The 18,667-nt window shown below is 28.5% G+C and overlaps 1 protein-coding gene across 5 annotated transcripts; it reads left to right on the top strand.

Annotated features, from left to right (window-relative positions):
* Positions 1 to 74: 74 nt before the first annotated feature.
* Positions 75 to 18,209, top strand: LOC143192772 (chymotrypsin-like elastase family member 2A). 5 transcript variants are annotated; one of them, XM_076398433.1, is made up of 9 exons: positions 75 to 215; positions 13,295 to 13,510; positions 13,967 to 14,123; positions 16,046 to 16,202; positions 16,740 to 16,831; positions 16,894 to 17,061; positions 17,395 to 17,604; positions 17,688 to 17,849; positions 17,905 to 18,209. In XM_076398433.1, exons 2-9 carry the CDS (start codon positions 13,298 to 13,300, stop codon positions 18,111 to 18,113), a joined length of 1,368 nt encoding a protein of 455 aa, XP_076254548.1. In that variant the 5' UTR covers positions 75 to 215; positions 13,295 to 13,297; the 3' UTR covers positions 18,114 to 18,209. The 5 variants fall into 5 exon arrangements, with proteins under 5 accessions (XP_076254548.1, XP_076254545.1, XP_076254544.1 ...); XM_076398430.1 differs by having other exon boundaries at positions 78 to 215; positions 16,626 to 16,831; XM_076398429.1 differs by lacking the exon at positions 75 to 215 and adding an exon at positions 802 to 1,058 and having other exon boundaries at positions 16,626 to 16,831.
* Positions 18,210 to 18,667: the final 458 nt, after the last annotated feature.

Raw genomic sequence — 18,667 nt, forward strand, 5'->3', positions numbered from 1 at the left:
TCATAATGTTTGAATTTCGGCGGGAAAGACGTCACTCGGATTTCTTATCGGAAATCCCTGCTTTGAGAGTAAACAGGTTCGAATCAAACATTTGTTTTCGTTTATTTTGAATTGAACTTGATTGTTACTTAGATGTGATTGACGACGAAAGAATTTTGGTTTTTAATACCAATAACAGTGATCTGGTGGCGGTGGGATACAAAAATAAAACTTCGGTAAGTTGAGAATATTATCTATTCCGTTAAAATCGTTAAGAGAAGTTATTTAATGGTTGTAGGTGGTTTTTAATATAAACGCTGTTTTCGTAAATCGTTCTGTTCTTTCAGATAAGTGATTATTTCATGGAATTCGCATTTTAAATATGTATAAATGTCCGTGTTTTTTATGACGGAAGTAGTATCACGTTTTGATGTAACAATTACAAGTTATTTTTTCTTTAATTTGCATTTTATGCGGATGATTTTATTATCCCAGTGGTTTCAGTACTTAGAACATAATTAAATAAAAACCTATTAAATATATGTCTATGCACTTATATGCGTGTTAGTATTTTTCTTTTGTTATTTTTACAACTATAACGGGGTCATCGATTAATATCATCTTAATATCATATATGGTGGGTTCAATTATAATATATATGTTAATCTCTTGTATGTATAGTAAATATAATTTTAAATGTAAACACTCTGTCTGGAAAGGAAGAATTTATAGATGTTTAATCAGGATTTTCCAAATTACTTAATCTACATAAGCCGACTCATTTGTTTCTTTTAAAACAAATGCATATAAATAGATAATTTTGTATTAGTTCGTAGTTGCAGTAAGGAGGTTGTGCATTGAGTTCGTAGCGCAATAGATATTTTGGCATATAACAATTTTGAAATCAGTGTGGGTTATTTTTATTTTCAGTAGAAATGCGCGTAAATATATTCGTTTTGTTTTCGTATCGGTATTTTTTTGGAAATTTCGTTTATATAGTTGAAACTTGATAGGCGAAAATGTCAATAACTGGAATATTACAACTATCAAGGAAGAATGGTACTTAATGTGTCTTAATGGTAAGTAACAGAAACTAAATAAACTTAAACAGTACTTTGAGGACTGGGTTGTTAATGGTTAGCTAATACTCCGAATTAACCAATGAAATGGATCAATACCATTTCGGCTATGAAGTACGTAGATTAAAACCTTGAGACTACAAAAGTTTCTAATTAGGCTTGCAGAACTCCTGCGTGAAACAGTGAACGTCAAGGTTCTTTGACATGATTGGTTTTATGCTGTACACAGAGAAAAAAAAGTAAAATGTGCCAAATCATGAACATTCTTTAAACGTAAATTTTAATGCTTATAATATTTCCTATGACACAATAATTGGAAAGCTTTTTCCTACGGGACCTCGAATTTATATAAGAGGCAAGTAACTTTATGGCGACTTTCGTTTATTTTATATTGATCTTGATGAAGATGCTGAGGCGGTGTTAACTTTAACCTTTTAATAAAGAACTTGCCAAGTTGTTTGTATATTTCGAGAAGGTTGAACATTATTTTCTGTTGTTTTTAACAAAAATAATATTTTACAATTTAATTTTAACAACACATTTGATTCATGTGTTATATTGTGTAATGTTATGAATAGCTAGCTTTATATATTTTTACCATACAACAACCACAGTACTATAGTGAATCATATACTTTGTTAAACCGTTATTCTACTCATATAAAATATCTATTCATTAATGGTGTCCTAATTTTTTAAGAGAAATTTGTAAAATTCCGTTATTTTTTCTGGTTAATTACTTATCATAATGATTTAGAACCAATATAACAGGTAGACTTTCAAGATTTGAAGTAATTTAACTATTTAAATTCTCGATTTAGATTGGAACGCTTTTTGTTCAAGAGGTTGTGTTTGAGAAATCATTATTATTAGAAGAAATCAAAATTCTAAGAATCAAAAGACCCAATAAAAATGTTAAAATTACTAGTTATAAATATTTGGGATAAACCGGTCATAAGATTAAGAAGAGAAAAAATAAATTATAGATGTACACTATAACCGTTTAACATATCTTAAGATGTCATGTCATAACAATTATGTCAACCTCTTATCGTTATATAATTTTAAATGAAAAATAATATTATTTCGAAAAGTTTCCATATTTGTTTATTGCTTTAATTATATTTATTATTATTCTAGTAGTCGACATCATTCTCATAATCAAGCCACTATCAATAAAGAAAGTAAATAATGTGTTTGTTAATGATTTTAGCTTGTTTTATTGATTTAAGAAACTATAATCAAAACATTGCAATCTGGTTAGTATGGTCGGTTCCAATTTAAGTTTTTCCACATAGGAATTTACGCCTTTTAAAAGAATATAATCATTGAAATCGATTGTTGTTATATTGTAAAATTTCTATGTCGTTTTTTACCTTTTTTCCCTTCATCGCCTACCTTCCTGTCATTATTGTCAACTATATAAAAACGCTGGGTTCCAAACAGGCACTTCTATATTTGTAAAAGTCCAAGGAAGGTCCATACGGTACGATCTTGTCTGTAATTTATAATTAATGTAATTTTACCATCGCCCCATTTGGACACATTTTTGGTTTAGAGTGTGAATAATATTTTCATTATTTATTCTGTTATATTCCTGTAAAAAAAATATATAGTCTATCCAAAGAAGTTTTGTACATATGTTATCTAAGTTTGTGACGTATCGACTCTGAGTTTTTGTTCAGTTGGGCTTTGACATACAACAAAATTCTAAACTAAATAAAATAATGAAAAAAAATCAGATATAATTTATTTTAACATTATAGTAAATTTAATGCATATATTATCGAAGGACTTACAACTACAATTAAGTACACAGATATATTAGTTTGTAGGTTAGTGCTTGATTATATTTTCGTGGAACTCGTTATCATACCACCTATGAGTCAAAGTTCTAATCGTATTGTTTTATGTAGTTGTATCCCCTGGAGGCCTAATCCACCTAATTAACAATTGTATATCCAAGTAATATATTTTAGAAATGAGCTAATCAAATGCCTTTGTAGGACAATTCAAGTGAACCAATCAAAAGAGTGGTCTCAGTGCCTGCATTGGTAGGACCACGCAGAACTTTTTCTCAATTTCGCCTGTTTATGTTAATCTCTGTATAATACTCTATCGTCTGTATATATATATATATATATATATATATCTCCAATTTCCTGGCATTTTTTCAATATTTCTATACTCATACTGCGTCCCGTACGCATGTTATCCTTTAATTACTCTTCATTTTCTGTCTTCACTGTTAATACTAGAATGACTACATTTCATCTTATTTTCTCTATTCTTGTCGATCGCTATATTTTCCTTAATCTTCCCTTGTTTCACTCAAATATTGTTGTAAATCTACCTTTAATGACTTGAGAGTCATGATAAGATAATTATGTCTAGCTTTCTTCTATTTCTTTTCCCATATTGGGGTTCGTTTTAGTTATCACTTTCCTCCCAAGAGCTATTTCCAATTCTGCACTTGATTTTCTTCATTTTTTTTCGTCTGATATATATTCTATAATATCTAATTACATTTTAAAAATATAATTCCAAAATCTTCGTTTATCAACTTAATTATTGTTTTTTACAGTTATTTTTATCAGTTTTTTTTTGAAATCCAATTTCATATCAGTTTTGTGATATGTTATTTAATTATGAGTATAAGAAAGGATATTTAATTTGAATTCCATTTTTATGTGACATACTTAACACGCACGGATTTCATGCACAATGTGAGTAATGTCGCGCAATGACGTCCTGACTACTAATGCAAAATGTCTTGGAATAATGTAACACCTAGTTTATTCATCTTCGTGATATCGCAATTTTACTAAAGTTCGACCGGAAACGAAGACTTAAATTACGAAAAAAGAATTCAATCATAAAAAACGTGCGCACTATAATAATAAGGTGGGATAAAGATATATATTTTTGAATATAAATAGAATAATTAAAATAACTCGTATATCTTATAATTGGACGATGACTGTTATACTACAGGAAACGGTTCCTGATAAACAATCACGGGAAGGTCACCAGGTTTGATCAGTTAAAGATGGCTATGGTTCGTAGATCGCGATATGGCGTATTTGATCGCAAAGTGGTTGTATATGAAGGTCCATAAACCTAGAAATTACGCCTAATTTGATTGCTGAATTACATAAAACTAATATGTAATATCGAAAATGATTATAAATAAGAATGTTTGTAATCTGATAAATTAGTACTATTTTTCCAATCTTCTATATAAAGAAAGTTTTTAATGTACACTGTTAAGTTTAGCTTTAGCTAATTAAAAAAGAAAAAATATAGCTCGTCGAATAAAACAACCAGTAGATGTCATCAACATTCATGATGTCAGTACGTTGCAATGTTGGAACATCAAATTTCAGTTTTGGTTTATTTCGACTCTGGCACATAAAGTACTAATGTAAATGAAATAATGAAATAAAATATATAATTTATTTTAAAGCACTTTTTATATTATGGTATCTAATTAACAAATGTATATTTAAATAATGTATTTTATAATCTATTGAAAGTTTTTTTGTACATACGTCATCAATATGTTTAATGTATTGCCTGCCGTAATTTGTAAATCCGTTTTAGAATCAGACGATATTTTCATTCTCATTTTATTCTAGTTAAAAAGAGAGAAAGTACTATCTGATTAGTTCGAACACGTAAACGAATGAGCCTGTCAAAGTCGTCCGGTTGTCAGACGTATACATAATTTAAAAGCTATGGTGATAAGAAGTTATAACTCTAACCTATAAACTATTATGGCTGTATAATTAACTGTAGTTTTTAGATGTACTATAACGTTAAAATAAATTATATTGGATAACATTTTTGTTCAATTATTTTATTTAGATTAGAATTTTGTTGTATGCCAAATCCAAACTGAACTAAAACTGTTGATGCGGCAACATTGCTATGTTTTGGCGCCACAAATTTAGATTACGTATGTACAAAATAACTTTGAATAGACTATATATTTATTTTAGAGCATATTTACCTTTTTACGTTAAATTCTTCTTTCCTTCGTTACTGTAATGTCAAATGATTTTTACATTACTGTATTTCTTTTTATTTTATTCTATTACTATATTTTTCTTGTAAAATTCTACCGATTTATTCTATATACTTTTATTTAATCACTGCATTCCCCCTAACGCATTTGTCATTGGGTTATAAGCCCACATAACGAAAGTTCCTTTTCATTGATTATATAGTAGAATTAGAGTTAATTATTCATTACATAGTAGTTAGTATGCTGGATTATTACACATAGGGTTTATAGTCTAACAGGTGAATTGATAAAGTCTCCGTCATACCACGGGTATATTTTTTGGCGAAATTAGTTTTTTTTATTCAACATAATTCCCTTCAAGAGTGATAACACTGATTATAGCGACACTCCAACTTTTTGATATCATTTTTGTACTACGATTTGTCATTTGCTTCAAAATAGGCCTTTTTCCTATCACCTCTTCATTCGACGAAAATTTCTTCACAGGAAATAGTCGCTGGGGGCAGATCTGGAGAATACGGTGAATGAGGAAGCAATTCGAAGCCCAACTCATGAATTTTTGCCATCGTTTTTACTAATTTGTGACTCGGTGCTCTTGGTAAAGCAGCACTTTATTTTTCCTCAAATGCGTCCGTTTTTCGGCGATTTAGTCCTTCAGACAGTCCAATAATGCTATGTAATATTTGCTGTTGATGGTCCTTCCTTTTTCAAGGTAGTCAATGAATAATATTCCATGCGCATTCGAAAATACAGACGCCATAACATTGCCAGCCGACTGTTGCGTTTCCCACGCTTTGGTTTGGCCACACGGGTTCATCGTGTGCAGTCCAGTGGAATGACTGTCGATTGGAGTTAAATGAAGGAGCCATGTTTCATCCATTTTCATATATCGACGCAAAATCTCGGGTTTATTACGCCTGATCATCTTCAAACACTGCTCCGAATCATCAATTCGTCGTTGTTTTTGGTCAAAAGTGAGCTCGTGCGGCACCCACTTTGCATAGAGCTTTCTCATACCCAAATACTCATGAATGATATGATGTACACGTTCAGCAAGCAAATTCAAAAAGCAATATTTTATCAACACGCGAAATTCCTTTTTATTTATTTTTTTCTCAATAATAAAAGTTGCATCACTCAAAATGCTATAATTCACAAACTAATGATCCGACAGCTACCAAATCCACGCTACCACATCATCACCATGTCGAAACGTCTGCAAATTTCTTCAGAACATTAGTGATAATAGTGACAGGTTAGAAAACAGCAAGCATTGTTTTGGCCCTTTGTTTTAATAAGTTTCAAACTACTGATTATTATTCTCCTGATTGAAAATGCCAAAGCTGTTAGATAGTTAGAAGCGTCGTAATCAGTTAGTGTGAACAGGAACGAGCTAATATATGCATTAGATGTACTATAATGTTAACATAAATTATATTTGATAACACTATTTTTGTTTCCTTTTTAGATTAGATTTTTTTATATGTCAAAGCCAAAATGAACTAAAACATAAAGTTGATGCGACAACATAGCGACGTTTTGACTTCGTAGCTTTAGATGACGTGAATTTACTGTTTTATTGAACAGACTATATACAATTTTATATCAAGGTGTCTTTTATTGTTATTACGTGTTTAAGAATACAATTGAGTCTTAAATAATAAAAATTAGTAAAATAAAAAAGTAGCATTCTATTTCTCAATTTATAATACAATAAGCTTAAATGAACAGCATGCTAGAAGTTGACAAGCGGGTTTCAGATATTTTATAACTAGTTTATTTAACGAAGATGGTGAAATAAGTGCACAAGAAATAAAGTTAAATATAAAATTAAAAGTCAATCCTGTTCGAATTAAAGGATGTTCATTCGACCTTGACAGAGAAAATTTTAATGAAAACACAGATACGGTTAAAAGATATTATTACTTTCTACCAAATTATCTTCATTTTTCGTAATTGAAGATCTACTTTTAATAAATACAATTTTGGTAAAATATCGCAATGTACGTCATCAAAATATATAACATCAGTATTTCACAGTATTACCGCATCAAACCGGACACAGTGTTTCCTTGTAAAGACATTTTGATATCACTGTATTTCTCCTTCGTTTATTTTGTTAATACCTGTATACATCTTTTTAGATAAAACTAGATTTAATCACTGCATTCTCCTTATACACTTATCATATATTAATTATATACTCACCTTTAGTTGTTTCTACTCTCATCACTCTGTATTGGTATTGTCAGCATTGGATCATAATCACATATTCAGAAAGTTTCACTCAAGTGAATAACTAAGCTATTCATTTCCAATCTATCTAACATTTGCCTGATCGAGATCATCCAAATTGAAGGGGTTATTAACCATTTCTGTTTCCAGCATAAAGTACAATCTATCTGCTATGAATTTTTAGTAAATATTATAACTAATAAAACCTAATCGATTGATATTCCAACGTTTACCTTTTTCCATCAACTTTTGTTGTAACACTATTTTTATTAACATGTTGCCATGAGTGACCATTGGGTATATTGGTCCCATCCTGAAATATCCATGTTTCATCTAAATACATAAATTGAAATAATAAGTCTTCCTTCATTTTATAGATTGTATATAGATTTTATAGCTCTGATAGAGCTAACATCAAGCTAATCTTCATTTATCACTCGATATAATATGGTTTAATAGGTTTTGTATATGTCCCGATGAGCACAAACATTTTTATATTGTATAATATGAACATATCAAGCTATGAATTGCAAGCTTTTTAATGATATGGCTCTGATTTGTTGTGATGCCTTCTGGCAATCAACTCATTTTATAACTAGGCCGGTAGCCAGATACCTATATGTCCAGATAGAACATATTGATTAGCGCAGTGCCCGAAGTGACAGGACGATCCTCGACTGTGGCGATAGTCGCGGATTCGAATCCTGCTGCGACATGGTCGTAAATTTATATTTGTGATTGTAAAATAGACAAGAGTGCAAAATCCGACAATGAAAATCACGATTGCAGTCACGCCAGTAAGCAGGCTGCGTAGGACCGGATGTCTTCAAGAAATATCTCTAAGTTGGTCGGCTTAATGCCGAGGACGGTGGTTCGGGGCTGAAGTTAAGCAGTAGGTCCAGTCTAGATAAAAATACTGCTTGGTAAAAGCGAAAACAAAAAAAACATGTATATATAAATTGCGCATGTTTTCTTTCTGATAAGTTAAAGTAGAAAAAATGAATGAATCCGTTTAACAAGTGTTATGAAAAAAGTTGACTAAACAATATTACTATTTAGAGGAAAACATCCTTTATTTTATTACTAACCATATTTACATCCGGCTTAGTATACTAACAACAAAGTTGGTTTTGTTTCAGTAACATTTTAACAAAACTAAAATGATTTATATCGTACGCAAAACCATTAATATATTCAAAAACGTAGTTTCCGCTAATTGACATATACATATCAGTCATACTACATCCATGCAGTACGATAGAACTATACTATAAGCAGCTATAGTCTAAGAACTGCATCCGCAGCAACGTCATCTGTTCGCTTGTCAGTGAAGCACTCACCCGGACTATTCATAAATGTGTGGCTCCGATACATCGCTACTGATTCCAATTGTCGCTTCATTGCAGTTAGGATCCGGATAAGTATCCGTATTAAGTGAAAATCCGACTAGTCCTATTCGGTGGAGTTAATTTATAAGTGTGTGTAACTTCACCATAAAGGTACCAAATTATTTTGTTGTAATATTAATTATTCCAGCTTAAAGGAAAAAGAAAATCGCTTGTAAACAAAATTTGTTATAATTCTTATTAGCAATTGTGTAATCTTATTACATTATATGTTTTTTTTTTCAATGAAAACATATTTATAAATAATATTAAATCATGTGCCATCTTTAAGTCATTCACTTTATGTTGCACAAAGATCACGTCTTCGGCTGGTTGCCCTTGGCCTTAACGCAATCTTAATTTAGAAGATTCTAGTCGATTTCAAATCATTAATTGCTGGGGAATCGGGATTTTTCTAGTGTTGTAAACGCAACATTGGAATTTTATTAATTCCGATTTAAATCACAATAAGAAACTAGTAAACTACTTATTAAAATTTAACTCTGATGACATGACTTTTTGTTTACCAATTCCGTTAATCTTATAAGTGTTCAATTTCATCAAGAACAATTGTTTATCGTTTATTCACTTCGCGATTTATTTATGTTTATGTCGAGTGAATTTAAATAAAATATTCAGTTTTTATTATAGCGTTATAGTCGGTTTCTTGAGTAAAAAAACACAGTTTTCATTCAAATTCTCATTTCACATAAATCGGTTACTATAATAAAAAATAGTATTGCCTTTAGTTTTATTCATTTCATACGAGTTTTCCTCTAAAACAGTTGTGAATTACATCATAACATATTTTAATTTTCTGTTCAAATTACGTTTTTATTTAATTTTGTATACTAACTTACATTTCATTTTAGTTATTTTTAATTATTCTGTTTTAATGAAATACTCAATAATCAAAGGTTCGATTCGAATTGTATTTTTATTTAGTTTCAAATGAATAGAAAACTACCTCGTTTCCATTACTTTTACTTAGTTTACATATTTAATCAAATACTCAGTTTCCTACTCATTCTGGAACTTTGTAGAGCCACAGAAGAGTATATTATGTTTATATTTAGAATATACAATTTTATATTAGATACAAACCTGTATTTGTTTTTTCGCATAAATAGAAAACTCTAATAAGAAATAGTATTGCTTTTAGTTTTACTTATTTTACAACAGTTTGCTTCAATAAAACAGTTGCATAATCACATATATTATTTTTTAATTCAAATTATGTTTTTATTTAATTTTATATACAAACTTGATATCAGTTATTTTTAATCATTTTGTTTTAATGATTGCATTTTCAGTGTCAAAGGTTCAATTCTAGTTCTATTTTTATTTAATTTCAAATGAATAGAAAACTACCCTGTTTCCATTAGTTTTACTTATTTTATATATTTAACAATACATTCAGTTTCTTACTCATTCTGGGACTTTTTAGAGCCAGAGAAAAATATATTATGTTTATATTTAGAATATACAATTTTATTTTAGATGTAAACCTATCACCTAATATTTATTTTTTGTTTATCATAAATAGAAAACTGTAATAAGAAATAGTATTGCTTTTAGTTTTACTTATTTTACAACAGTTTGCTTCAATAAAACAGTTGCATAATCACAATATATTATTTTTTAATTCAAATTACGTTTTTATTTAATTTTATATACAAACTTGATTTTAGTTATTTTTAATTATTTTGTTTTAATGGTTGCATTTTCAGTATCAAAGGTTCAATTCTAGTTCTATTTTTATTTAATTTCAAATGAATAGAAAACTACCCTGTTTCCATTAGTTTTACTTATTTTATATATTTAACAAAACATTCAGTTTCTTACTTATTCTGGAACTTCTTAGACCCAGAGAAGAATATATTATGTTTATATTTAGAATATACAATTTTATCTTAGATGCAAACCTATCACCTAATTTTTCTTTTTTGTTTCGCATAAATAGAAAACTGTAATAAGAAATAGTATTGCTTTTAGTTTTACTTATTTTACAACAGTTTGCTTCAATAAAACAGTTGCATAATCACATATACTATTTTTTAATTCAAATTATGTTTTTATTTAATTTTATATACAAACTTGACTTTAGTTGTTTTTAATCACTTTGTTTTAATGATTGCATTTTCAGTATCAAAGGTTCAATTCTAATTCTATTTTTATTTAATTTCAAATGAATAGAAAACTACCCTGTTTCCATTAGTTTTACTTATTTTATATATTTAACAAAACATTCAGTTTCTTACTTATTCTGGAACTTTTTAGACCCAGAGAAGAATATATTATGTTTATATTTAGAATGTACAATTTTATCTTAGATGCAAACCTATCACCTAATATTTATTTTTTGTTTATCATAAATAGAAAACTGTAATAAGAAATAGTATTGCTTTTAGTTTTACTTATTTTACAACAGTTTGCTTCAATAAAACAGTTGCATAATCACAATATATTATTTTTTAAATCAAATTTTGTTTTTATTTAATTTTATATACAAACTTGACTTCAGTTGTTTTTAATCATTTTGTTTTAATGATTGCATTTTCAGTGTCAAAGGTTCAATTCTAGTTCTATTTTTATTTAATTTCAAATGAATAGAAAACTACCCTGTTTCCATTAGTTTTACTTATTTTATATATTTAACAAAACATTCAGTTTCTTACTTATTCTGGAACTTCTTAGACCCAGAGAAGAATATATTATGTTTATATTTAGAATATACAATTTTATTTTAGATACAAACCTATCACCTAATATTTCTTTTTTGTTTCGCATAAATAGAAAACTGTAATAAAAAATAATATTGCTTTTAATTTTACTTATTTTATAACAGTTTGCTTCAATAAAACAGTTGCATAATCACATATGTTATTTTTTAATTCAAATTATGTTTTTATTTAATTTTATATACAAACTTGATTTTAGTTATTTTTAATCATTTTGTTTTTATGGTTGAATTTTCAATATCAAAGATTCAATTGTAGTTCTATTTTTATTTAATGAATGAATAGAAAACTATTCAAATGAATAGAAAACTATTTTATTTCCATTAGTTCTACTTAATTTACATATTTAAAAAAACACTCAGTGTTACACTCATTCTAAAACTTCGTAGAGCCAGAAGAGAATGTAATATCTTTATATTCACAATATACAATTTTATTTTAGATGCAAACATATCACCCCATATTTAATATTACTTATTTTTGACGTCTTTGTTTTAATAAATGGTCAATTTCAGCTGTAGCTGTTTTTGAGTTTCTAAGTGACTAAACATTATTTTATTGCTCTGTAATAAAACAACTTTAGCGTATTTCTCCATTCGAACTTTATTTTTATTTAATTTAAAATGAACAGAAATCTATGATGTTTCTTCCTTATTAATTTTTAAAGTTGCAAATTATATTCAACAAATAAACAGTACATTATTTAACCAGTAATATTCAATATAAAAATATTCTCTAAAATCATTTATTATCATGTGGTACCTAATAATTTATATCAATTTAAACGATTTTATTTTTTCACAGAATCAATGAATTCACAAAACATCTAGCAATTTTATAATTTTAATATTTATGAAAAAATTATGAAAATATATCACAGAATATTTACTTATATCAAATACTGTTTTATATATTCCCTTTAAATTAAATTTAATTAAATCAAATTTAATAATTACATATTCCAATAAGAGTTACTCTTTACATTCATATACTAAATTTAAAATTCAGAAACAGGTGTATTAAAACATAAGAATAAATGTAGATTGGTTAATATCTAGTAGAACAGAAAATAATAAAACGTTGGTAATAAAACGGCCACGAGTTATTTATTTTCTATATTTCATCCCCTTGAATCTTAATTTTTAGTTACAATGCATTTATCCCTTTTAACTTTTTCCAGTGTTGGAGATTTTGAACTATTAGATTTGATTTCTAGAATAGTCTATAAAGCCTTCTTCAGTTCAGTTTAATTCTACTCAATAGAATTAAAAAGGATGCACTTGAATAGGTATATTTGAGAATAGCCAGAAGCGTAATGAAATTAAATCAAACAACTAAATTGGACTCGGAATAATATGTGTTTAATTTTAAATTTAAATTTTTGCATCTTATTATTTTTGATCACAATATTGTATTCCATATTTCTCCCTCTATTAGGTATTAAAATACCAGTTAAAATACATATAGTCCTTCCAGTAAAACAGCCAATGCCCATCACATATGACGTCCAATATACTGCCAAATGCAGTTGGTAAAATGTAACGCTCGTTTTAAACTCGAAGAGGATATTTTGTTCATTTTGCCCTAGTTAATAGAGACAGAATACTATCTGATGCGTCAGAACATGTAACCGAATCAGTCCATAAATTTAACTTGTGTTGGTAGTGGTCGACACTGAGAGGTTACAGGACTTTAACTAGTAAAATGAGAAGGAAAATTCACTCAGAGTTTAAAACGTACTTTACATTTTTACAAAATGAATTTGGCAATATATTTGACGTCATCTATGACGTGAATTGACTGGTTTATTGGATGGACTATATATTTAATAGTAAAATGTTTGTTGCAGGTTATGATGTTAGTCCATATTTTTACCCTATGTTCATTAGTTATTAGTGTTGTCGTGGGACAATTAGTCTCACCATGCCCTGAAGTTTTATCATATGAGCCTATCAATGCAGATGAGCCTGATAGATGGTACGCCACCATTTATTTGAAATCTGAAGAAGATTTGGAAGGCGTGTGGATAAGGATTCATTTAGATAGAACTGCAGACTTATTAGGTGTGAGTATAATGGTGTACATTCACATAAACAAAATTTAGTGGGTATATATATATCATATTAGTGTATATGTTGATATTTTATGATTATTAATTGATATGCTGAGATTACTTTTAACAAATAGCTTTATTACCTATTATTTATTTAATACACCTATCTAAACTAACTCATATAAATATATATATATATATATATATATATATATATATATATATATGTATATATATATCTGACAACTACATAACTCGAAAGTCCTTAGAAACTAGTAACATTTCATTATTGTACTTAACACAGATTCCCTCTTTTAACTAAAGAATAAATATTTACTTTAACATATTCACTAAATTGTATACAGGATAGACAATTATGAAACATATGTATCCTGTTTATAATTTTAATATATCGAAAAATTTTAGTTCTAGGTTGAAAATATATTAAGATGTTTGTCTTATTTTTAGAATTGGTTTGGAGATACAACTTCAAGTAATAACAGAGAGTACACCATCAGAAATCCATCTTACAGGTTAGAATCTGGACCACCGATCGCAGTAAGATTTTTCGTAAAGTATAACGCAGGATCAGTGGTGCCAACGGTCAATAAAATACTCTTGAACGGTAAGATATTAATACATTTGAAATGTTATTTAATTTTAGAAAAAATATTGTAATTCGTACCGAGCAAGGTATTGTTCTTTGCCATATATAACATTCGTTTTCGTGAGAACAAATTTATTGTTGAAAAAATTAATTTGTGTTTAATAATTTAAATCTTCATGCGATAATTATTTTCAAAGGTTCTTCAGAAACCTTCTAAACTGGTATCCATATCATCAAATTTGTTTACTCTAAATTTCAATCACTTTCTTGATCGATGATTTTTTTATTGAAACATACAACAATTCTCTCGAAGGTTATTACATTCACTACTAAAAGTGCGCCTCCATTATGTTGATCCTAAAGAATGGAGCAAAATCCCCTCCAGTTATTCTTCTCAGCATCGTTTCTATAGTATTTGAAAAGGCCGCCTAATTACAAAGCAGTAAATAATTTACTCAAACAATATCTATTCTAATAATGTGTGTGTGTGTGTGCCTGCCGCAATTTGTAAATTCGTTTTAGAATCAGACAATATATAATATGTAATAGTTATAGAGGTTATAACTCTCACCTATAAATTATTGTGGCTGTATAATTAACTGTAGTTTTTAGATGTACTATAATTTTAAAATAAATTATATTTGATAACATTTTTGTTTCATTATTTTATTTAGATTAGAATTTTGTTATAGGTCAAATACAAAATAAATTAAAACTCAAAATTGATGTGACAACATTGCATCGTCTAACGTCATAAATATATATATATATATATATATATATATATATATATATATATATATATATATATATATATATACTTTAAAGTCTCCTTTTTACCAACGACGATTTATCTGGACTGGATCTAGGCTGGTTATTCCTCGTCGGATTTTCCACTGCTGCCTATAGAGATATTTACATTTACAATCACAAACATAAAGTATATCCATACCCCAGCAGAATTCGAACTCGCGACTATTGCAACTGTAAGAGGACCGTCCCGTCGCCTTAACCACTGTTTCAACGAAGCCGGCTTTTCTTCGATTTGATAAGGATGGTGTAAGGAACGCATATACAATTCAATGTATCATCTCTATCGTCGAATATACCTCTTATTAAAGACGCAGCCTTCATTCAAGCCAGTTGATAAAATTCACATTCATTTTCAAATTTACCTCAACATTATTTCCAAAACAGTCAGATTTTGAAGGCTTTACATCTGTTATAATAAATTCCAGCCCGTGGCATTTCGCAAACTTTTCTATATATTTAAGGCTTCTAACTCCAAATTGAAAAGATCCTTCTACAAATTCTGCAAACAAAAAGCCACATACCTCAGGCGGTATTGTGATTGGAGAGGTCCTCGCAAATCCGGCATATCCATTCATAAGCTCATATGAAGTTATTGCAATAAATATACTATTAAAAATCATGCAGAATTAGACCATCTGTAATTACTACTAATTTTTTAGAGATACAAAACAATATGTTTTATCAGCTTCTGTTAAGAAACCGCAATACCTTTTTTCGACTTTTCATATACTCCTGGAAATATATTTTATTTTAGATACGTTACTTTAAATAAGGAATTAAATAGGACGCTTAGATAATCAATATTTTCCAACTACGGAAATTTTTAAATTCAACGAACTGTGTAAAACTCAAGTGGCTGAATATTAATTAGAGGGAAAAACGTTGTTCATAGATTCTGAAACAAATAAAAATAATAAAATAATTTTAAAAAAATTAATGCAAAACATATCACACCCAAGAAAAAAAATATTTTTTGCATATTTCAAAAATCAACTTACGTTATTATTTAACGAATAGTGAAGCAATGAGTAGCAAAGTACCGTAAACTATTAACAAACATTAAATCACAAATACATTTGAGTAAATTTCATATTTCATCAAACATTTTACGCCTATTATCATTTCAGGAAAAACTATATGTCCAATAACTACTAGAACTAATGGACCTCAACTACATATAAGCCATACTCGAAGTACCTTAGCTCCAACACAATCAGGAAATATTATAAATCAAAATAATGTTGAAGATAATAAAGAAGATATACCAATCACTTTGGGAGCTGGGTAAACATATTTTATTTGCTAATTACAGCATGCTCTAAGTGAATAATCAAGCTTATTTCTCTAATTATCTAATCTATCTTTCTAATCTTCTAATCTATTCTATCTTTCTTCGCACAATTTAAAAAAATATTTCTGTCTTCAAGCTCCAGAAGTTAGTAAATAATAACTTAACTTAAATCTGTAATTAAAAAAAGGAGATATTGATGTATATAAAACAATAAATCTCTTTTTGTAACAACCAATTGTTTAAATCAAGTAGTCAGATTGTACTAATTTTGTCTATTTTTATTTTGCCTCTAACATAAAAATCATGTTTTAATCAATGCTATCATAAAATAATGGATAATTATCAATGTAAAATGCTTAATCATATTTTGGTTATGAGATGTATGTTGTATTTTTGGTATCATTGCAAATTTTTAGGCCGACTAATACCGGTCTAAGCGTAGGAAATCCTTTTACCGATGAAGATGACGATGATAACTCTTTTTTTGCCGGTGATTTTGCTGGTATTACGAATAATAAAAATGCTTCTAGGCCAATAATCCTTCAACCACCGAGTCCCCCTTGTGGAACGATAGCGTCGCATGCAATTCCTTTAATCAGATTTGGCCAAAGTACTGTCCCAGGTAAGAACATAGTGATTTATTTTACAATAGCAATTTCATTATTAATAAGAATGTAATTTCAGGACAATGGCCTTGGCATGTAGCGCTTTATTATTCAAAAGGACTTGAACTGGTTTATACATGTGGCGGTACTTTAATTTCTGAAGACTTTGTTTTAACAGCTGCTCATTGTACGACTAAACCAAGAACAAATTTGGCCGTAAATGTAAGATTCCTGCTGTTGTATTTAGGTATGTTATTTTATAGTAACTATTTTCTCAAAATAAGAAAGTTATGAAAGTTTTCAACATAAGTATATAATATACACATTTATTAAGATAAAACAAAAAAATTTTGTTTTTCTAGTTTTTACTGTGATATTTTTATTTATCTAATGAAACATATATATTTTTGAATTGTTATATTAAGTATTAAAAAATTAAATTTCTAATCTTATGTAAAGTGAGGAGTAGTGAATTCATTGGGGTCTATTGATTCTTTTCATTTATATGAAAACAATCAAAATTTTCTAGACATATCGATTATAATTTATGAAAAATATGAATCAAGAACTTAATATCCAGGAAAATATAGTTTGATGGGATTTGGCCCAGAAGTCCAAGATAGGAAAGCACAACAAATCATTGTACATCCTGCATATAACTCAACACTTTTTTACAATGATATTGCCTTAATAAAACTGGACAGACCTGCAACAATAACAAACTATGTGAGAAAATGCTGCCTGTGGCAAGAACCATCCAGCAGTTTGCAAAATGTTATTGGAAAACTTGGTGAGAATTTTTAAAATTCAAGATAATTATATGTTCTAAAGTGAAAATAATAAATAAATAAAACTAATTAGAATCCGCTTTAGGAACTGTTGTAGGCTGGGGCTTTGATCAATCTAGACAACTCACCAATAACTTGATGAAAACTAAAATGCCTGTAGTTCCAACTGACAAATGCATACTTTCAAACAGAAACTTTTTTTCCCAGTTTGTAAGCGAAACTAATTATTGTGCAGGATTTAGAAATGGTAAGCTTTCTGTTATATAATGTTTATATCATTGTTTACAATATTAAATTTGCAGAGACATCAGTTTGCAATGGTGATTCTGGTGGGGGTATGGTATTTCCAAAAGAAGGAACAAGTGGTGCAGACACTGTCTGGCAAATAAGAGGGATTGTATCAGTGAGCATACCACTACAAGGCCATGGAACATGTGATCCATCTAACTATATGATTTTTACCGACGTAGCTAAACATCTAGCCTGGATAAAAAGAAATGCAAATTTATAGTATTACATAATTATCTGATATAACAAATATATTTTACTCGACTGACTTGTGATACTTTGATACTATCTTAAATTTAAATAAAATTTCTTAAGAAATTACTATTTTATTATTTGCAATATATTTCTACTATGTAGTTATTATAATTTATTAATGTGAATATATAAATCTTCCTTTCAAAATCCTATTCATTAAAACTCTCCTTCCTGCAGCTGTGGACATTCTTTGTCTCCATCCATGTCTTTTCACTCTCTTTTTTTCTGACGGTCTCGGAAAATGATCTCTTATAACACCTCTAGTAATAACATTGTACATACCACCAGGTGTAATAACAAAATTATGACATTTTGATGAAACCGACCTGAAAGATACTAATTAGGAAGTATTGAATGAATAAATAAAACTAAAAAACCTACAATACTGTGTTTATTGCCGAAGAAAATGTACGACCTAACAAAGACATCCTTATTCCTAGAAATTTAATCAATTTAAGTGAGGTTATTAACATTATTCATTATTCGTCATTAAATATCGAAATACTATTCTGTGGTTATATT

The sequence above is a fragment of the Rhynchophorus ferrugineus genome, unplaced genomic scaffold (genome assembly GCF_030347505.1).
Source record: "Rhynchophorus ferrugineus isolate W39M unplaced genomic scaffold, kcgeb_rfMv2 rfM3, whole genome shotgun sequence".
NCBI lineage: Eukaryota > Metazoa > Arthropoda > Insecta > Coleoptera > Curculionidae > Rhynchophorus > Rhynchophorus ferrugineus.

Coding starts and splice junctions, on each gene's coding strand:
- LOC143192772 (XM_076398429.1), top strand. Junction 13,511..13,966: donor GAACTGCAGACTTATTAGGT/GTGAGTATAATG, acceptor TCTTATTTTTAG/AATTGGTTTGGAGATACAAC. Junction 17,605..17,687: donor AAATGTTATTGGAAAACTTG/GTGAGAATTTTT, acceptor AATCCGCTTTAG/GAACTGTTGTAGGCTGGGGC.